At 40.1% G+C, this 22,487-nt stretch overlaps 1 protein-coding gene across 1 annotated transcript in view; it reads left to right on the top strand.

Annotated features, from left to right (window-relative positions):
• The window catches only part of PDXK (pyridoxal kinase), a 42,540-nt gene extending 20,746 nt beyond the window's left edge, over window positions 1-21,794 (top strand). The window contains exons 3-11 of the mRNA XM_058019250.1: window positions 5,167-5,271; window positions 8,698-8,781; window positions 10,522-10,568; window positions 11,432-11,517; window positions 12,327-12,372; window positions 15,112-15,223; window positions 16,179-16,315; window positions 16,877-16,943; window positions 17,685-21,794. Of these exons, the coding sequence (XP_057875233.1) occupies window positions 5,167-5,271; window positions 8,698-8,781; window positions 10,522-10,568; window positions 11,432-11,517; window positions 12,327-12,372; window positions 15,112-15,223; window positions 16,179-16,315; window positions 16,877-16,943; window positions 17,685-17,797 (797 nt within the window). The 3' untranslated portion in view covers window positions 17,798-21,794. The remainder of the gene's footprint in view (window positions 1-5,166; window positions 5,272-8,697; window positions 8,782-10,521; window positions 10,569-11,431; window positions 11,518-12,326; window positions 12,373-15,111; window positions 15,224-16,178; window positions 16,316-16,876; window positions 16,944-17,684) is intronic.
• The last annotated feature ends 693 nt before the right edge of the window (window positions 21,795-22,487 follow it).

Raw genomic sequence — 22,487 nt, 5'->3', positions numbered from 1 at the left:
TGGCAGACAGTGGAAGGAACATTAAATTTGTGGTTCCTCCTCCCACATGAAGACTGAAATGAGCATCCCAAACCCAAAACCCAAAAAATATCTCAAATATCACAAGTCTTTAAAATACTGGAACTACTCCTGATGTTTAGGAGTCTTTGTTTTGGTTTGGTTTGGTTTAGTTTTTTTTTCATTGTTTTGTTTTGGTTTTGTTTTGTGGGGGTTTTTTTGTTTTCTTTTTGTTTGGTTGTTGGGTTTTTTTTTTTGGAGGGGTGGTTCTGGTTTTTTGTTTGTTTGTTTTTTACTGAATCTGTTAAAAAGTCCCAAAGTTTGCCACACAACGTCATGGTTTTGGGAAGCAGAGCTTGTGTCTGGCACTGTCCTGCAATACACAGGCATTGTGTGCTGGATGAATGGGTGAAGGTAACTTGGTTTTCCTATAAAAATGAAATTGTACAAGAACCATTTCTGTCATCATCATCAAAGCTGGAGGACAAATTCCTCCTTCAAAATCTAGCTGTAAGCTTTAGTTTCTGGAAGAATGCCAGAGGAGCACAGGTGGAAGAATGTGTGGGGTTTGGACTAGTATCCTTTCTTTCCTTCTTCCCCTGCTTTAAAATTTGGAATTAGCAGCAAATAAAATGCAGAGGGAATTTATGACTAACAGCCTTTGGTGAATCATTATTGCTCTTTTTTTGCCCTGTCTACAAATTAGTAAGATACCACAGGCCTCTTTCTGCTGACTCCTGCTCAGAAATTGCAGCTTTCTTTAGTCTCTGATAATCCTGAAATTTGGAAAATGGGCTTTGAATCAGTGGCCCTGAGAGAAGAGTTTGTCATGTTGCTTCGTGAGGAACTGCAGTGATTAGGGTGACTCACACTTGAGTGGCATCATGCTGCACATACAAATAAAAGAAGCTGTCATGCAGCCTATTAAGATTGTTCTCTTTATGCTATATTAATAAACCCTTTGCAGAAGCATCACCTCATATGATGTGCAAAAATAAAAACCTGGATTTATTTTTAATTGTATAATTGATATTTTTTGGGGTATCTTTTTAATTCTTCAGTGATTTCCAGTTCTGTTTCTCATTGGTAGGTAAATTTTAAGCAATAATGTGCTTACTCTGCCATCCAAATCCTACCTTTGAAACATCTCTGGAACTAACAGCCTGGGGTTTTTTTTGTTACTTTTCCTTTTACTCTTGAGCACGTTTGACTTCCATTTAGTGGGTGTGCAGTAGGTGGCTGGGTTGGCTGGTAGGTCTAAGACATGAGAAATTACAATTATATCTTGATGTGATTGTGCACAGTCTGCCCACCCAGGTGATTCATTCACCCCTGTGTGTGCAGGGCAGAGAGAAAAGATCCCCACTTGTGCCTGACACTGATAACATTTTACTCCCACTCTGTGACCAGCTATAAAAAATCCACTGGGGAATTTGGTACCTCATTTCTGCTTTTGTTGAAGGCCTCCTGGTGGCTGCAGATGAGTCATGTGCTCAGAGCAGGTTGTCTGCTGGAGTGTGCAATGTGAATTTTGTGACACAGCTGGGCCCAGATTCCCTGTCCATCTTAAACACTACAACTTTCTTCCTTTTTCCCATGTGAAATTCTTTGTTACTGGAGTCACTTGGAATAGTTTTGCAGGGAGCACCACAGGAAGAACTCAAACCTCAGAACAGAATGTTCTGGGTTGAAAAACAAAGGAATCTTACATGCTTTGCTATACTAAAATGGTAGCTTGTTTTTCTCTTGCTGTGTTGGTCAGTTGGGTTTTTTTTTTTCCCTTCTGATATGCCTGGTAATTTAATTTTCTTTCTTCCTTGTTTTTGAAAGTAATTAAGATGATTATAAACACACTCCAAAGGGAAAAAAAAACAGAGGAAGGCAAGTATGTAAATTCATCTTGGGGGAAGTTTTAGCTGCCTCTCTTGGTGGTGGTTTTTGCTACTTTATTTATTTTTCATACCAATGTCCAATGAACCAGGACATTTCCTTGGAAACTGATGAATATGTTCATCATTATAGTGACATGAGGTATCTTACTTGTTTGTCATTGCCTTATCTGCTAAAAGCAAATAGATAGGATGTAATTGCAATAAAAGATAATAACCCAGGCAGAAGGGGTGTAAGGTTATTGAGGTGTTTATGTTCATTTGTGTGTTTAAAATTATTACAGACGTGGGAGACGAATGCAGTCTGAGCCAAGTGGGGTTTTGAAGAGCTGTGTCATGATCTGCAGTGTTCTCTCTGCTCTCTCAGACCAGCAATGAGGGGAATTGTTGGGTGGTTTTGTACCCAAAACAAGGAAGGCTCAGCTTTCTTCCTTTCTGCCTTTCCCCTTTCAAGATAGTCCCTCTTTCTGGGACCCCATCCTCCAGTTCATGAAAACCTTTTTGAACATGAGTAACTGGCTTTTTCTTCAGTCTTTCTGCTTTTTGGTGTTACATTCTGCCAGGAAAGTAGGATAAATGCAGGGACATGAGATTTGCCCCTTCTGTTTGTCACATTACATGAAATTACCCTGGGGAAAGGACGTAGGGGTGTTCTCATCTTGCTGCCAGTTTTGATTTAGTTTGGTGAACATAATTCAGTTCCTAGTGACATCACAGTTCTCTGCAGCTCCAGTGAAGTCATTCCCTTTTATTTTTAATGTCTCAATAGCTGGGGCTTCCCTGAGAGCTTCCCTAGGGCTTTGTTTTTAACTCTGGCTGTTGTGTAGTTAGACTTCAGGTTGTATTACACATTGCCAGATAATTAAAAAGATCCTCAAGTTACCTGTGGAAGTCATTGCTGCAGAGCTCAGACAATGTCCCTGCCCCATGTGGGTAACACCAACTCCAGAGATGAGCTGGGCTGCTGCCTGAATTTGAGTTTTTGTGTTTATTTCTCTCCCTCAGTGGAGGATCAGTGTAACATGAGCCTTGTGCACTGACCATTTAAGACAGCTTGACATGGGAAGGTGAACTTTTGGTTAAGTAGGGAATTTACAGGGTCTTTGTAGAAATGGCTCCTGAAAGTATCCAGGTTGCCTGGGCCATCTGTCATAGTTATTCTTATGGCCATGTGTAAGATAAATATCAGCATTTTTTGCCTTGATTCTGGGTGAAAAGTGCCCCCAGTTTCCTTGGTGGCCCAAATGGAAGAATTCTGTTGTTGTAAATGTGGGCAACCTGATGAGGGGAGAGAATGATGCATCTGACTCCATGTTCTCAGAAAGCTAATTTATTACTTTATTATACTATATTATATTAATACTATACTATACTAAAGAATACAGAAAAAATACTGAATGCTAAAAAGATAATAATGAAAACTCGTGACTCTTTTGAGAGTCCTGACACAGCTTGGCCCCAATTGGCCAAAGAGTCAAAACAACTCACACCAAAATCCAATCAGGCAATCACCTGTGGGTAAATAATCTCCAAACACATTCCACCTGAGCACAACACAGGAGAAGCAAATGAGATAAGAATTGTTTTCCTTTTTTTCTGAAGCCTCTTGCTGCCTTTCAGCTTCCCAGGAGAAAAAACCCTGGGCATGTTCAGAGAATGTGAATGCCACACTCTGTTGTGTCCCTTTACTGGATTTTCAGTGCTACAGAGGCTGGGGGAGAGGAGAGGACAGATTATTTCTGTGTGATGCTGCAGATGTGACACAACAAATACCTGCATTTGTGTTAAATAAACCAAACACTGGATTTACATGCGCTCAGGTGTTCTTCAGAACAGAAATCCCTTACTTTGTCCCTTTCTTCACAGGGACTTTGTGAGCAGCGTTTTCCTGGGTGGCTGATGTGAGTCAGGCCCCCAGCCAGCTGGCAGCGAGTTGTGTTTTAGAGGCTTGGCCTTTGTGAGCTGAGGAGAGCAAAATGATCCATCTGCTCACCATACCGTGGGCCTGTTTGCACTCACAAGAAGGAAATCTGAAAAATGTGCTTATCCCAGCCTCTAGACACCTTTTGGCAGTCACTCTAATAAGTCACTTTGGAGTGATAATCAAAGCCAACAGTTTTCATCACAGAATTTTTTAACCACAAGAGCAGAAGTGAAAACAAACAAAATACCATTGTCTTTACACAGGGGAGGTATGGGAGAGGATACCTCACTTAACCTTTCACTCTTCCTAATTCCAGTTAATAAAAAGATAAGCCTTTTGACAAAATATGAATTTTTGGAGATTGAAAGAGTTAAAATGTGGATGTCTCATCCAATATCCTAGGTAGCCCCATTCTTACATACAGAGGAGTAATTGGTGCACGTAGATGGGCAGGCTTTGCTGACAAGGTGCAAGGTGCATTTACATTTTTCAACAAATGTTTAGATTCTGTTAAGGGAGATACTTTTTATTTTCCTTTGAATTGGCTGCCATGCACCTTGGTCCACTGTTTGCTGAAATCAGCTGAGTTTATCCCAAGTAACTTCCACCTTCCATCTGCTTCTCTCAGCTGAGCATATTTGCTTGCAATTCTTAGAGATCATTCAAGGATATATGGAGTATATGGACATTATTTATCTGTTTGTAGTGCCTTTCTGCTACTCATTTCCTCCTCCAGGATCCTCAGCACTGAAGCTGTGCTATTTTTGGAAGAAAGTCTGTCAGGTGGCCCTGTACATTTAAAGACCACCCATGGCAGTGCTCTGCTGTGGTCACTCTGTGGCACACAGGTCCCAGTGGATGCTTTATCTGATGGGTGCAGGCCTCTGTCCAGACAGATCTATAAGTCTATTAAGATTGTCATCTAACTGTCAATATTTCCTTTTTTTTAATATATAGTATAAGATAACAAAAATAGATTATGCTGACACCCTCCTCCAGTGAAATCTAAAACATGTGTTTCTCCTCCTCCACACAGGAAAGGGATAACTTGCAGAAGCTCTATGGGAAACCTTGCAGGAGCTTGTGTGTGCTCAGCTTGATTTGCTGTTAAACAGACACTCTCAGACTGCAGTGTAGTCACTCCAGCTCCTTTGGGAGGCAGAGGTGCTAAAGAGAAGTTGAGCACACATCCTGTTCTGCTGACAGCAGCTTTCACTCAGCACCAGCATTTCACAGGAGGGGAGGTGAAAATCCTTCCTGTGCTGATACTGGATGTGGTCCCTCCATGTGTGTCATCTGTGTGATGTGAAGCAGAAGATCCATCTCTTGAGAGCTGCCCTGGTGTTTTCTTTGCAGGCTATGCCCACTGGAAGGGTCAGGTGCTGAATTCAGATGAGCTGCATGAACTCTACGAAGGGCTGAAGCTGAACAAGGTCAACCGCTACGATTATGTGCTCACAGGTAAGGAGAGCTGGTTCCCTGCAGCTCCCAGCAGGTGTAAACAGGGCTAAAGAAATTGAAAACACATATCCCTCCTTGTTGCAAGCCAAGCAATTAAAATTTCAGCTGTATATTATAATCTGAACTGGCTCAGTGCTGTTCACCTGGGAGGTTGTAACTGGGCAGGTAAATTGATCCCCTGGTATCATTTACAGACTTGTACAGGCCAGGCATGTACAGGCTCACTTCATATTTTGGGAGTGCCTCTTTTGGAACAAGGCATCAGGAATGTCAGAGTATTGTTTTTAAATTTATTAGGAAGACATGAGTTTAACCCTTTCTCCTAAGTCTGCAGTGCTAGCACTCTGTGGTACTGCAGTGTGATTTTATAAACATTTCTCTTGATTTTTTTTCTATCCTTGATTTTTTTTTTTATTTGATATTTAAGGCTTAGTGCTTTGGACAGTGAGCAAAGTATGAGTAGAATTGGGTCTTTGCTTTGACTGTCATATATCTTGATTTTTTGCTCTTGTTACTGTGTGACCGTGTTCACAGGGATCTTATGTTGAGGAAAGAGACGAGGATCTGACTCCATGTTTCAGAAGGCTGATTTATTATTTTATTATATATATTACATTAAAACTATACTAAAAGAATAGAAGAAAAGGTTTCATCAGAAGGCTAGCTAAGCTAAGAATAGAATCTGAAAGAACGATAACGAAGGTTTGTGGCTCGGGCCCTGTGTCCGAGCTAGATCACTGTTATTGGCCATTAATTAGAAACAACCAACATGAGACCAATCACAGATGCACCTGTTGCATTCCACAGCAGCAGATAATCAATGTTTACATTTTGTTTCTGAGGCCTCTCAGCTTCTCAGGAGGAAAAATCCTAAGGAAAGGATTTTTCATGAAAAGATGTCTGTGACAGTTACTGTGTAGGTCATCTGAGTGAATACAGTTCTGCAGTGTTTTCCTGTGCTTGCACAAAGTGTTTATAAATACAGGCAAGGATAACTTCTTGTAGAATACTTCATAGAAAGGAGAGATTCCACAAGAAGTTTTTAATAAAAATTTCTTCTCACCCAGTTCCTGCTTCTCAAAAGTAGGTTACTGATCAGATTTCACCTCAGTAAGAGCTGTGCATCTGGTTTGCATAGCAGTATCAATTTCTTACAGCAGTGAACAGGGACTTTTTAAAGGTAAGCAGAAATACATCACCAGATTTGATTGATTTCAGGGCTTCCACATGTAGGAAAACAGGGAAAACTGTAAATTTTAAGTGCATGGGTTACAACTCCAAATCAGTCATTCTGGGTGTGGCATGTCCAAAGAGTTACTGTCAGGGGTTTTTTGAGGAATATCTCCAAAATAAGGGAGACTGAATAGCAAATAGATTGAACTAAGGTTAAGAAATTAAATTTTGTATTAATGGGCTGTTTGCTATTGAGAAATAGATAAGCACCCTTTCTTTCCTGGAAGGAACTCACACAGAAAATATTTCCAGGAAAAGCACATTGTATTGTAGGAATTTTCAGGAGATGTAAGTGTGCAAAATATATAAATAATATTTGAGTATTCTTTTAGCAGAAATGTTCCTTTTTTATTTCACTTCCAACTCTTGGAAAAGACCTCTACTCCTTTCTTATCACTGGCAAAATGGATTTAAGAGATTAAAAATGGTAGAAGGAAAATAGAAATCTTCAGCAAAAAGGAATTTGGGAGAAAAAGGGATTCTTTATTAATAAAAGTCTTGTAAAATAGGATTTTTTGTGTGTTGTTCAAGTTTGTTTTAAAATCTCTTTTGCTGCAGCCATTTTCAGTATGAACAAAAAGAAAGCATAAGTAGAAAGAGCAGTAATTTCCGAACATCTAATAACACGTTTTGTGTTTTAGTCTTCAGCTGCACTGTGGCTGAAATTAAAACCCATTTTTTTTTCCATTCATGACCAAAAGTCAGATTTTTCTCTTCAAACAGACATTCACTATAGTGTACAACTACTTTGTATCTCAAACAAGCTGGATATGATTATTTAAACACTGAAATATGATTATTTAAACACTGAAAAGCAATTTATCAGCAGGTGGGGTTTGACTGTTAATTGTTTGATGATTATAGATATCTCAGCTGAGATTAAAATTATTATCTTTAGGCCAATTATACAAAGTAACACTCCATGGACTTTTTGTGACTGTTAGCTATTTGTAGATCTTCTTGTATTTGTTTCATTTACAGTAAGACACTCAAGGGAAGAGATAAATTTCAGTTCAGTGTAACTGTTTTAAACACCTCTGTCAGTGATGTACAGTATTATTTTCAGTATTATTATTTACTCAGTATTATTATTATTATTCAACTCAGTATTATTTTCCAGCCAGTCTGCCATGACAGGTCATTTTTAAAAATATCTTTGCTTGACTCTTTTGACTGATTGTCAGCATTTCATGGATAAAATCCAGAATTTTGGCAAAGAATCTTTTCCAATTCTCTGCAGCACCCAAGAATTGATCAATTTTTCAAGTTAAAAAAAAAATCTCCAAAATCTACTTTTTTAATGTAGTTTAAAATATTTTATTAGAATGGACATTTCCAAGGACATTGAAAGATGCTGCCCTGCTAAAAATAATAGTATTAAATCAGAGAATCACAAAATATGCTGAGCTGGAAGGGACCCACAAATATTGAGTCCAGCTTATGGCCCCTGCACAGCACTGTTACCAAGAAATGAAATACAATAAATTAAAATCAAATAGATAACTCATAAATGTTGTTAGTAAAGTTAATACATAAATATATCAATTAAGGAACATCTATAACATTTAAAAACTAGTGATTAAATAAGAATATTTTGGTGCTAGCATTGTGATTGTAGCCTTGAAATACAGTAAAACTTATTTCCAGCTTATTTCACTGCTAAGCCTGAAAAATAGGAACTTTATTGGTGTTTTGGAGATTGCTCTAAAATTATCAAGGTTAAATCTCTATTGCATTAATGTGTTGGACTCTATCAGCAGGAACACTATTAATAATAAAAATTTGCCTCAAGACAGAATATGAGAAAAGTATATGGAATTTTAAAAAATTTCTGGTTACTGCATGAAAAATAATACTGATCAAAATATTGGTTTTATTAAAAGGAATGTTGTTTCCTTCTAGCTTGACCTTTGTTCATATATGTTCAAGCATTGTGAAGTTATGTGAGCCTTTCCTGTACAACATTCTCAGTAAATAGATTTTTAAGGTTATACTTGTAGTTGTGCAAGCACTGTCTGAATTTGTATTCCAACCTTTTATTCCTGAGTCAACTACTGAAATAAATGCCTTTGTTCTAAAAATGCATTTATCCAAAGAATAGAAGTATGCAGCATTCCTATCCAAAACTAAAAACAGCAAAAGTGTTCAAGAAATTGGACTTCAAAAGTGTCTTTTCTTTTCTTTTCCTGAAAGGGTATACAAGAGACACATCATTTCTGGCAATGGTGGTGGATATTGTCCAGGAGTTGAAGCAACAGAATTCCAACCTCGTGTATGGTAAGGATGTGCATTATAATCCTTCCTACTCCCTCACTGAGTATGCTCATCATTTTCACATTTTAGGATGGGTGGAAACACTGTTCTGATGTTACACAACACTTCTGATCTGTCTGGAGCCAGCTGGGCCTCCCGTGATGTTTCATTTCAGCTTTAGGTGGTCAGGATGTTGGGTTTTATCTCTCTATTTGCTGCCTTTGAGTGTGGTTCTTGCATCATGCCATCCAAAGGAGAGTGTGCCTTGAGGACTGGTTGTCTGTATCCAGGAAAAAGTAAAATTCCCATCCAGCTGGTGCTGATACAGAGGCTGTTCAGAGTTCAGAACAGCCACAGTTCAGCACAGAACACAGTTCAGAGGCTGTGTGGGCTGGCAGATGAAGCCTCTCCTTGGTTCCCAAGTCAGCCAGAGCAGGACAGGCTCTCCCATGTCACCCTGCCATGGTTCCTTGTCACATCCCAGAAATGTCCTGATTTGCCTCATGAGTTTCATGATTTACCTTGAACTCCAGGGCTTTTTTAGCTCTGCTCCTTTTAATATTCCCTAGGACTGTCCAGGGAGCAGGAGGCTCCAGCAGCTGTTGTCACTAAAATGTCACATCAGGCTTCAACCTGGGAGAAAAGATTTCTTCCCTTCCCTTCCTTCCTTTCCTGAGTGTTTCAGGAATAACCAGCATAGGCTTGAATTTCAGCTGATAGGACAAAGTCAGTGAGGATTTAGTGGGATAAAAAGCTGGGAGTGATGGTTTGAGCTGTCATCTTCAGGCTCTGTAAACAGCATGGCCAGGAAACATCTAGAATGATTGGCAGGGTTTGCAGGGTGTTGTACTGAGCTGTGGTACCCGATTTAAAATTAACAAAGCATAGGTCTTAATTAGCAAAATATAGCAGAGAAATCTCGTCTGGGTTTTGTTGCTTTTTAGCCTTTATTTACACTATTGGATTGTCAAATTCTTCATAGCCTTGTGTGAAAGCTAAAGAGTCTTTTGGAATATGAACAGAAAGAGACATCTCACTGTGCAGAGCAGGAAGGAAGTGGTCAGGTGGTGAGAGCACAACAAGGCTTCTAAGATCCTGTATGCTTAATAAATAGATTCTAACATAAAGAAAATATTATTAAAATGTGAAACAAATTGCCCTCTTTTTACTCATAGAAACTTCCTGAAATACTGGCATTGATTTGATACCTTTGGATTTGTGCTTCTTTTTGAACTTGCTTAAAGATCTGTTAATACAATGAACAATGTTCCTTTTTGAAGCGCAGTGCCAGGCTGTTTCCATCCTCACTGAGGACTCTTGGAGTGTGTTGTTAGTACTGCTGGTGATCCAGAACCTGTGCCAAACATGTGTTAAATATCATTACACCAAGTACTTTGGCATGAATTCTTGTTTCATTATAATAGTTTCTTTATTTAATACACACAGAGCATTTTGGTGTGTACATTTGGAATATATTTTTTCACACTAAAGTAAAAACAGGACTCTTTCCAGAGGTGTTATCTTCTCCCATGTTTCTCCCCTTCATACTACCATTCCAGACAACTTTTTAAGACACATGACCTACTCTTTCAAAATAGGCAGCCACCAGATACAAATTTCAGTGTGCTACAAGAGCTGTGAGAGTGTGTAAGCTTTGAGGTGCTCAATGCTGTTTTGTAGCCATCACTGTTACCTAAAATTTCTCCCTCCCACCAGGGTCTTCATAACTGTACCCTATTTCTAAACCTAAATTTTTTTTTCCAGTGTGTGATCCAGTGATGGGTGACAAGTGGAATGGAGAAGGCTCTATGGTGAGTAGTACTCTTCTGCTTGGATTCTCTGTGTAGTGAATGTTTGTGATATAAAGATGTATAAAGATTTATTCTTTTTAAACAACAACAACAAAAAAAAGGTGCTTTGGATCCCAGCATCAAGTAAGTTAGTACTTAAATTTCTTGGTTTTGAATGAGATTGGTATCTGGAAAGAATGACAGCTGCCCAGCCCTGGGATTGTTTCTGGCTCTCTCCTGAGAAAACAGACCTTGTCCACAGGAAAATATCCCCCATCCCTGGAGTTCTCTCTGGAGTTCTCTCATCACCTCTCCAGAGCTGTGTTCTGGCTGGTAGCCTGGCTGCCATTGTCAGTCATCCTGGGAATGGACACAGCCCTGGAACCTAAATGAAGATTATTTATTTCATGTGGGATCTGACAGCTGTTGGGCTCTGAGCTGGGATCAGTGACAGAAAGATCCTGTGTGCCAGTACCAGGCTGCACACTGACAAAAAAAAACATTCATTTTTAATCAAAAATTTTTGAACAAAACAGTTTGGTTTGGAGGTAAGGACATGAGTGAGCTGGGACACTGTTTCCTAATGCTGCTGAGTTACCTTGGTGAGAGAGAACTTCAAAGTTCCTCACCCAGGCATCATTTCCTTTTAATGCTGCCAGTTTAGGTCCATCTGCTTAAAAATGGTGCTTCCCATCCCCTCCAGGGAAGAAAGGGCTGATGGTGACAGTGTCCCCAGCTGGAGGATGCTGTGCCACTGTAATTGCAGAGCTTGGAGCTGTCAGGTCCCTCGGTGGCAGCTGGAGTGGTGGGTGAGGGAAGGAGAGCTGCAGTCCCACATCTCAGACACTCTGAGAACTTCTGACATTCTTTTTTTTGGTCCCCAGTATGTGCCCAAGGATCTCCTGCCAGTCTACAGGGACAAAGTTGTACCTGTTGCAGACATAATCACTCCTAACCAGTTTGAAGCTGAGTAAGTGCTTATTTCCTTTTCTAGCCCAATAAACTTGTGGAAAAAAGCAGGGAACATTGATACCCCTTAATTTTATTTGTCTCAATATAGTGCCTTATGTATGTATGTGTTGGGTTTTGAGTTTTAGCTGTTAGCTTTAAGTGGTGTTTTTCAGATAACCTCAATTGCTGAATGTTGAAAACAATAAAAAACCCAGGAGTTATGTGAGGAAAAGATTATTCTTGTTTTCTTCAGTGTCTCATTTTCATGATTATTTCTTATTATCACCAGAGGCGTGTTTCTTGGACAGGTTAAAAAATACCTTCCCCATCCTTGCTCATTAGCATGAACATTTTAATTATGTGCCAGAATATCAGAACTGAAATAGTTTGGTTCCAATTCCCTCCCCCCCACAAAAAAAAATATATTCAGAATTACACCATGGCAGCATCTCAGGACAGCTAAGAATTTAAATGTCTCCTCGTGTCCTGTCTACACAGCTGTGACTCTTTGGTCAGGAGATAAACTCTGGTGGTGCAGCACAGGCTGTGCCCTAAAGGGGAGGTAGCAGCTACATGGCAGAGGGAGAGAAAACACGTGTGAGGGGATTTTTGTGATGCAGGGATCTCTGGAGGAGACAGGGTGGGACTGGTGTGAGTGCACTGTGTGTCTGTGCACGTACAACACTGAGGTCTGCTCCAGCAGACCGTGGAGCTACAGATGGGTTTGGCCTGTTTGGTGCAGTCCCAGCTCTCCTCCTCTGAAAGGGCAAACAAAAAATCACTGCCTGGAGAATTCCTGCCGTTTTAACATTTCTGCTTCATTTTCAGGTTGCTCACAGGCAGGAAGATTTACACAGAAAAAGATGCACTGGAGGTGAGTGGGCAAATGGTGGGTGGGGTGTGTGACATCTCTGCATTCCTGCCTGCAGTGCTGCACTTTGCCTTCAACCTTGGAGTCACTTTGGCCTCTGTCCTTGCCATGTGTTTATCATTAAAGCTTGTACACTTCAGGCACAAAATATTTCCTGCTTCAGTGTCAGAATTCCAAAGAAACTTCCCAAAGGAGCTCCAGAGAAAGGGATTACAGTGGTAGTGAGTACATCTCTCTGAACTTGCTTTCTGCAGTGAAGGAGGAGTGGCAGCAGCACACACAGCAAAAAAAAACCAAAAAAACCAAAAAAAACCCAAAAAAAAAAAAACTATAATAATATATAGTGTATGTAATATATATAATTATCTACAAGGATAGATAATATATATAATAATAATATATATTATAATAATTATATATTATTGTATCTAATTATATATATAATATATATATATTTTATATATATATATAAATATTATATATAATGATCCACTCTGTTGGTTATATCATATCATATCATATCATATCATATCATATCATATCATATCATATCATATATCATATAATATCATATCATATCATTATCCACAGAGTGCATTATTATATATAATAATCCACTCTGTGGGTATTACTTGGTTGAGGTGAAAACCCCAGGGGACCCCAGGCATTAGGAACCTGTTTGGGGCTCTGCAGCCCACATTCAGCAATGCTGGGTGTGATAACAGCTTTTCCTCACCCTCCCAGATAAATCCACAGCATTGACAGCTGCTGTCATTGCCATACAGAGCTGATAGATGGCTTGCAAATATATTGCATGGAGGTGTAATGATTTGCCCTTTCACACAAAGTGAAGAAAATAAAAACCTGTAGGGCTTGGTGGTGAAGGACAAAATAGAAATCCAGTTTTATTGATGTCTTGAGAAAGGCTGAGCTCTTTGTTTTGTTGGCCACTCAAGTGCTTTCATAATGGGCTGATGTAATTCCCTCCAGTTTGGTTTTGAACTTCAAAAGAACACAAAATCTCTAAACAGGCAGCAGCTGCAGTGGCACCCTGGAGAGTATCTGGGGATCTCTCAGCCCAAATGTTTGTTGTTTTTTTGCTGTAGCAACGTCAAACACCACAGGTTGGTCACCATCCCTTCACAGCAGGAAGCAGCTACAGAGATCTCATATCTGAATTTCCTCTGCCCCCATTTCTGCATTACCCCACTGTGCTGGGTGAGGATGATGAGCTGTGCTTCATGCCAGTAGCAGCAACCTCAACTCAGGTCTTTTCTCATCTCACCAGTGGAACCAGTCTTGAGAAGAACATAATTAGCTGGGCAGCCATTAGTTTTAAATTTGCATATTTCAGCTGCAAACCTGAGTTGCTTGTGCTAAACAGTTTTGCCAATTAGTCTTCTGACTGATTAATGCCATAGCTCTGATTTGTGATGGGCTTTAAAAAAAATCTCTCCCAAAGAGGTGGAATTATACTTAGAAATGGAAACATTTTTAAAGAAGTTGTTTGCAGGATATTATACTTTAATCTGTCTCTATTTCCAGCTGCATGTCATATATGGGTCTGAGTAATCATTCATGCTGGAATTTGTCCCTTTTAAAGGTGGCAGGAATTCTGGCATTGATTTCCATGATTTCATGCTTGCTTTCCTTTCCCTAACAAGACCTGTGATGGCAGTAGTGTCTTCTGACATAAAATTAAGCAAGATGTAATATTAATGTGGAAAGGACTAAGTCCTACAGCTAGAGACAGTGGAGATTAGGGTCCTGGTGAATTGTGACTGAGGAATGAAATTTAGTTTAATATTCCTGCACAGACTGATTGTGTCAGTGTGTGCTGGTGGATTTACTGCTTCTACAAAACCCCACTGATGTCTGTGCAAAGATGTCTGACAGCTGAAGAAACTTGGAGGCTTAGACAAGAAAAAAAAGCAATAAAGTATTAAAAAATAGCAGAAATAAATCCTTATCATCCAGCTGCTCATGAGTCATAGCTAGCCTGAGAGGGTTTGTAGTTAAACTCTTCTGGGAGAATTAATATTTTATCCATGTTTTATACTGAACTCATTATTGAAGTCATTCTTTTTTCTGTGAAATCAAAATCACTTCTGTCTGTAACAACCAATTGTGATGTCAGGAGTAGAGTATTAACGAGTTTAATGAGGAACAGACAGAGTGGAAATACATCTGCAAAGGTATATAATTTACAGCTGTAGTTTTGGGGTTGAAACAGAATGAGAAAAGAAGATTGAGATAGACACACTTCTGCCTCTGATTTAGGTTTTTTAATTTTTGGTAACTTTAAAACTAGTAGCTAATTAAGATTTCATTACCTGGTGTTGCTGGCTTTCTAGAAAATGCTTCAAGATGCCAGATGAGTTGCAAGTGTCTGTATATTTATTCTCTTATTCTTTTGATAGTATGTTCTGAAAACATGATGCAGGCAAAAATTCTGATCCCAGCTGAAACAGAGTATTTTTCCAGAGGAGCATCCAAAGATAACACAAACAGAAATGCTTGTATATTTTAACAAGTGTGTACATTTAAATGTGGCTGTTTTGATTCCCCTAGTTCAAAGTAATGCCCCTAATTCAAGTGGATTATTTGAATAGAGACTGGTGTTTTTTCTCTTTACAAAAGATGCCAAAATAAGGTGTTTGTTAAAAATCCTCAGTACTATGAATGAAAGTTTAATCCACACATACTGCAGTCACTGATTGCTGCCTTTTTGCACACGGACAGGTAATGGATATGCTCCATGCCATGGGACCAGAGACTGTGGTGATCACAAGCTCAGATCTACAGGCACCTCTGGGAAATGACTACCTGATTGCTCTGGGAAGCCACCAAAAAAGTAAGTGAAGAGCTCCTTCCTTACCTCTGCTCTCTTCTAACCTGTCTGTGCTTGAAGAAGAAATTCCATCAGGCCCATCTGCATGGAAGGAGCACAGATTCCTAAGTGAGCCCCTTGTCCTGCAGTAATAAATATCAGGAGTGGTGAGGCTAGGGCTGCTCCATGAGAAAGGACAGGAGCTGAGTGTGATCATAGTCCCTGGCAGGACTCTGTCCCCATCCATGGGACCTGAATAAGATCAGCAGGACAGGGGGGTGGTGGCAGACAGGTCCCAGTGACAGTCCAGAGTCAGGGAGGCAAGGCAGGTCTGAGATGAATCTGGAAAATTCAGTAAGTATCTCAGGGCAGCAGGGCTATAGACAGGAATATCTGCACCAGGCCTGAGCTCCATGCAGCTCCTGGGCAGAGGAGGAGGAGAATGTCCTAGGCAAGGTTTTTTGGGACTCTTACAGCCCCTGGTACTGACCCTGGTAGTAAGGATGTAAAACAGGAACTTGGCATATTTGAATGCTTTCCTGAAAAGTCACTTTCTCCTTCCTGTTAGCAGATTGTTCCTCCCTTGATAGGTTATAAAATACCCTCCTTGATAGGTTATAAAATACCTTCCTGCTTCTTCTCTGTGTCCCCTTTTGTGCTGTCACCAGGATTCAGTGTGTTCACACAATGTTTCCACCTGATGCTTACAGTTATGAAGGATGAAAAATGAAGGTGGTAACTCCCTCCTCCCTCTCAAATAAAGTATATACAGTATAGAAGTTGTAAATGCTGTCCCAAGCTGGCCAAATTTTGGAAGGCTTTTCCTTTTAAAAGATCTGGTACAAAGTTTACAATACTCCTTTATGTTCCAAACATTCAAATCTGATGACGATTTTAAAAAAAAAATCTTTTTAAATTCTAGTGATTGCTGTTGTATTAGTGGCTGGGTCTGTCACTTAATTGTGGATCTGTGTTGTAGCTAAAGCAGATGGTACCAGGATAACACAGAGAATTCGAGTGGAGTCTCCCAAAGTGGATGCTGTCTTTGTGGGAACAGGAGACCTGTTTGCTGCTATGCTTCTGGCATGGACACACAAGCACCCAAACAATTTGAAGGTGGGGAAGAAGTTACTCATCTCTCTGCAACTTTGGACCTTGTTTCTCTTGAGTTTTTTTAAAAAATTCTGATCTGTGACATTATTTAAATATTGTCTTCTGTTTTGTCTTTTTTTTTTTTCTCACCTCAGAGGAAAAGCCACAGAATTTCCCTTTGGCCAAAAGGGACACTAAACTGTCATATTTCAGTTAGATTGATTTTTTAATTTTTCCAAATAAAATGTTGTTCTTTTTAGAGAGACAGACTGCATCCATGTTTACAATTACATTTTTTATCCTCACTTCATAATAAGCAGTGAAAATAATTTCTCAAATCCATCTTTCTTTCCCTTAAGGACACAGAGTCCTTGATACAAGTATGATTTCTAATACCTGTTTAGGGAGAATTACGTAAAAAAAAAAAATTATCCCAAACTCTGCATTGCATAGTTGTCACTATGTTTGCTTTGTCAGTCATGTTTTCCTCCTAATAGCAGTGTTTCTGAACTAGTATTAGTTATTATTTAGTAATATTAATGTAGGTAGCTGAAGTTTTACTAAACACTGAATATGTTGTTGCAGGTGGCATGTGAAAAGACTGTGTCAGCCATGCAGCACGTTCTGCAAAGGACCATTAAGAGTGCAAAAGGTAAATTAAATTCATCCAGATTTCATTCCTGTGTTGTCTGGATTGGAATCAGAAGAAATATTCAAGGAGCTTTCTGGGTTTCCTGACTAAAGGCATCCCCTCACTGCAGAAGCAGGCAGAGATTTACAGAATGAGAGCTTGGTAGTTTTGTGTGCATGTTCCTGCTGTGTCCTCCAGGGCTATTTTTGACCAGAGCTGACTGCAGATGTCACTGTTTAGCTTGTGCTGGGTGGCAGTCGTGCTGACTGTGCCTGACTCAGCTCTGCAAACCTGGCACAACTCGAGATGTTTGCTGAGTTTGGTGTGCCAAAGAGCTCCTGCTTCAGTGTAGCTCACCCACTGTCCCTATGAGTGTGTGTTTAGCACTGAGAGGGGTTTATCAACTAATAATAGTTTCTTTGCTGTGTTGGCCCATGTAAGGAGTGATTTTTTTTCAGCTTCTCTCCCCTTGGAGTTCCCATCTTTCAATTCTTAAGGAAATCTGTGGGTTCTCTGAGCGTGTCTGTGTGACTTCCTAATTAACAGCAGAGCTGTGTTTCTTTCCTGGAGAGAGGTGTGGAACAGTGGTGATAAGAAATCACAGTGCTGACTTGGATTTTCCACATTGGAAGCTTTTAACATGGAGCAGTAAGGGAAAATGGGAAAGGGAGGCAGGTAGAGAAAATCGTGGGGTAACAGAACAATGTAACTTTGTAATGTAATACTGCTGTTTTTAATGACATTCTGATGTCATCTTTTTAGTGCAAGCTGGAGAAGGAAACAAACCAAACTCAGCCCAGCTGGAACTGAGAATGGTCCAAAGCAAAAAGGACATAGAAAACCCAGAGATCATAGTGAAAGCCACCGTGTTATAAAGGCTCCACGTCTCCAATAACGCACAATGTATCGATGTCCTCATTTCTTTCCTGTAAATTGTAATATTTGCCTTAGATCTGTGACAGAAACCTGACTTTCATGAAATAGTGCCCAGCATAGGCAGATATCCACTCTCAAACATATGTGCTGGCCTTGCTCAGTTTTAAATCCAGAACAGTTAGTGTGCATTGAAGCATATTCCCAGGTATCCCAATGTCTGTCAGATTCACTTAGTCTGTCTGATTACCCAGGGCAAAAGAGCAATGTTCCTGCCTTGCCAAAGACTGTAGATGTGAATTTGCTAATGGAATGCTTGACTGACTGGAAAATGTATTTCAAGATGGCATCTAGTGCCAATGGAGCTGGCTCCATGCTCCCTTTTCCTGGAGGTACCTGGTTACCTACCCTGGTATTCAGTATCTCAGCTGCTATGAAACTAAGCAGGGTTAAAGCTACACACACAGTTCTGCTCGTGTGTAGGAGGACTTTGAAGATGTTTGGCATGTTCAGTACTCTGAAGTGACCTTGAGGTGTCATTCATGTTGCTGATCTCTGCTCCTGTTTCTTGTCCATGAACAGCTGCACAGTTTCAGTTGTCACAGGTCCTGGCTGCTTATTTCTCATGTCCATGGGTGCCCACATGATTTTCCTCCAAAAGCTGCTCCAGAAGCATCTTCATCAACAAGATCATGCCTTGATTCAGTACCACTGGTTAGAAGGGTGGCCTCTGAGGCCAGGTTTGATTTTAACTAAGGGCAAAAGAGAAAGCAGCTCTTACCCTGGAGTTGGCTGCCTTGGTTTATTCATTGTGGGTGGATGTACTTAAAAACTACATGAGCACTTCCCTTAACATTAGTGAGCACTGCTGGCAGCCTCAGCAATGAAGCAATGTGGCAAAAGTAGTATTTTTGGTTTAGTAAATCTGGTCAGTTACAAGTGTTTACCAAATGCCGTGAAACAGAAAAATTAACTTGTTCATAAAGTCTCTGCAAGCAACACCAATTAGAGATTACAGAAATACATTATTATTTTTTATTAATAATGCACAATTCTGCTTGATAAGGCATCAGAATGGGATTTTAAATCATTTCAGTGTCCTGTGGATCATAGCCACATCCCAAAGCAGCAGGGCAGCTCTGCTGACAGGTATTGGACACTTGCACTTGTGTAGGATTTCTGTATGGGATCCATGTTCTTGCTTGTCCCAAGATAAAGTCTAGTGTGGTGTTAAATCCAGATCAAGCTGAGGAGCTTGTCTTGTCTCAGACTACATAAGGGGATGGAAATTGAATTTCTGATTGATTTCCTCTCCTGCATTTGGCATCGAAAGTGAAAAAAAAAAATTATGTTACTTGAGAATTTAAGGAAAAAAAATCAGCAGGAATTTATCTACAAAATGAGACTCTACTGCCAGTTTCTAGTAACCACTGTAATGAAATAACTTTCTAGCAATAACTTTGGTGTTGTGCACCGTTGCTGAAATCAGCAGTCAATAGCAGAGATATGAGCTCATGGCTGCTCCCCAACCTGTAAAAAGCTGTGACCTCCCTTGACAGTGTGTGCAAGTGTCTGATGGGAAGCAGTGGAGAGGGAATCAGGCTCTTCCCAGTGGTGCCCAAGGAAGTGATAAATAGACAGGAGCACAAACTGAAATACAGGAAAATCCATTTAAACATTAGGAAAATGTGAAGGTGGTCGAACACTGGCACAGGTTGCCCAGAGAGGTTGTGGAGTCTCTGTTCTTGGAGATGCTCAGATGCTGACTGAACTTGGCCCTGCTTGCTCAGAGGTTGGAGCAGATCTCCACAGGTCCCTTCCCATCTCAGCCATTCCATGATTCTCTGAGCACATTGAACAACCTTTCTTTGCAGCTCTACAGTTCTAAATTTTGTCCTCCCTGCAACACAAACTTCCAGATGGGCTAGAAAATATTCATAATAATATTTCCTCCCTTTTAAGGTAAGCTGCTGTTTGCTTGGGCAGCTGTGCCAGGAGTACAATTACCTTTTTTGAGATACTTGCTTTCAGCAAAGATTTTAAATACTGTAGCTGGTGATGTTTCAGCAGTTGAACATGAAAAGGATTTTAACTGTTTCTAACATTGATTAACCAAGTGCTGCATGCCATATTCCAAACATAACTGTGAGTTTATTAATCTTTTAAAATTTAATTTAAAATTTCATGTGGAAGTGTATAATCCCTGCTATCCTCTTAGGAAGGAGAGATCAACATCCTGAACTTCCTTGCCTGTACAGACAATGGTCAATGCCCTTTTAGTGAGGCAGCACAATTTTATTTTGCCATTAGAATAAATAGACTTCACAAAGGACTGAGAGCAAGGCAAGGGCTGTTTTCTCTGAAATAAAGAAGCTTGGAATTTGGGAAGCTTGGAGCTACCTTGCAAAGAAGATTTTAATTATAAACCACGATGAGCTGTGATCTTGACATGAGATACAAAGTGATATGTTTGTTGGAGCAGTTTACACCTGTCAGGTGTAATCTTTTCTCATTTCATAGAGAATGGATCTGTTCAGTAATTCACACCTTCCTCAGAATCTGTGACATACCCATGTTAAAAAAAAAAAAAAAGAATATTCATACTAATGTGCTCAATTTGCAGAAGTTCTGTTTCACAGTAGCTGGATCCTGTAGCAATGGGCTGCTGCTTCCTCTGCTTGAGTCCCTGAGGGTTGCTCATGTGATACCTGTTCTAAACTCCCACTGACCTGCTCTAAATTAGGTCAGGTTTATATCTTCAGTGAAGAATTGGGCTTAACATCTCTTGCCAGGAACAAACATCAGAAATGATCTGTAAATATATTCTGTAGCTAATGTTTTGTAGCCACAGCAGGCTAACAGGTAGTTTTGAATGTCAAGGTACACATTTTTATTTGTTTAGAGTTACACAAAGCTCATGTGCAGAACAAAATTCAAAGACTCAGCACAGTCCTGTGTAATATTCCATTCCCTCCTCTCCTGCATATTATACCTGTATCTTTCCCTGAGTTCCTGCTGTCTGTCTCATGGAGCTGTCTCAGTGCTAGACAGTGCCCACTGTTCATTTAGGGGCTTGAAGGAGACTGACCAGCATTGTCTGATTCACTTGCAAACCTCTAGTTAAAGATAAAAGGTTAATCTCAACTAGCCTAGGTCCTGATTGATGGCAGGAGAACAAGCACTTTAACCCAGAGAGGGAGTCTGTAATGATGGATAATCTTCCCTGGCCATCCTGGGAGCATGGAAGGTGTGACCCTGCTGGGCACTGGTGGCTTCAGTGCCACCTGTGTGAGCTCAGAGGCACAGGAGGCTTTTCCTGGCAGCACATGGAGCTGTGGGAGAGGAGAATGCTTTGTGTTTGTGTCCACTCAACTGCCCTCACATTCTTTCTCCCTTCTGGAGTGAATTTGTGTCAGGTCCCCTCTTCCTGGAGTGATTTGCAGTGCCTGTGGCCACTGCTCAAGTCCACCCACTCGTTTTTGGAGCCACCTGTGCAGGAGAGACCAAAAGTTGTTTACAAAACATGAACTCTGGGCCTGGATTAGTCTCTACATGCTGAGAATTGAGATGTGCATAATGACATTGTGCTAAAATCAGTGCTACTCACACTCAATAGAAACACTTCAGAAACCTGCAGTATGAATTGTTGATGTCTGTGGGCTGATTTTTATCTCAGATGGGGAGAAATCCATAATCCATGTGTTACACAAAAGAATTGGAGGACCAAGGTTTCCAGCTACTCATACTGCCTTTTGAGTATCTTAACTGTGTCTTGATTGGATGGTGTTAATTTGTTGTCTGAGACTGTTATGGTGATTGTATTGATTAATTTTATTTTAAAATATGTGGCAAGGAAGATTGTAATAAAAGCATCTACCTTTATTATACTGTGCACACACAAATTGTTTAGATCCTATTTTTAAATATGTTAATCATTTCAGAATTAAACAGCACAAGAATGGTTTGATAGTCTTGCTGAATAAAGTGGATGTAATTAAATGTTTCCTTAGTTATGTCCTAGGGTAGAGAAAGGGTAGTTAATGGAAGAGAGCACATTTGTGCCCTTTAATCATCTTACTGTAAGATGTGGATGTGGAAGTAACATCCTCATTGTCTTAATTTATTTTCCTAAGAGGTTTCATGGGAAGAAAATCTCTGGCATTCTGCAGCACTCCCTTGCATTCCTCTTACTTGTGTGTGTAGGACCTCGTTGTGTTGTGCTCTTTTTTCCTGCAGACAAGGTGAGAAGAGGGGCTTGGAGTAAGAACCATAACTCATTTTGAGATCTCGTCCTTGTGCAGCATTTAACTGCACTCCACTCACTGAATTTTCACCTTCACTGTGTAGAGTAGAGCACACAGGGCTGTAGAGTGGGAAACAAATGTTCCTCCTGTGGGAACAGGAGCTTCTGCCAGCACTCAGCAGTGTCCCTGCCAGCCTGGTGGTTTGCAGGAGGAGCAGAGCAGGGATCCAGGTTAAGGAGAGCAGGAGGTGCTGTGTCATTCCATTTGTGTCCTGCAGAGGTTTGGTTTCTATTTATACTGGAGAAAAAAAAAAACACCTCTTCCAAGTAAAGGTTCTTGTCCAGGTGAAGAATGCTTTTAAAAGCTGAGACATGTTACAAATTTTAGTCACTCTGGTACAAATTCTGGTCATTCTGGTACTAAAATATTTCTTCATAAAGAGAGACAC

Source organism: Melospiza georgiana, chromosome 2 (genome assembly GCF_028018845.1).
Source record: "Melospiza georgiana isolate bMelGeo1 chromosome 2, bMelGeo1.pri, whole genome shotgun sequence".
NCBI lineage: Eukaryota > Metazoa > Chordata > Aves > Passeriformes > Passerellidae > Melospiza > Melospiza georgiana.
This window is presented reverse-complemented; position numbering and strand designations above follow the sequence as displayed.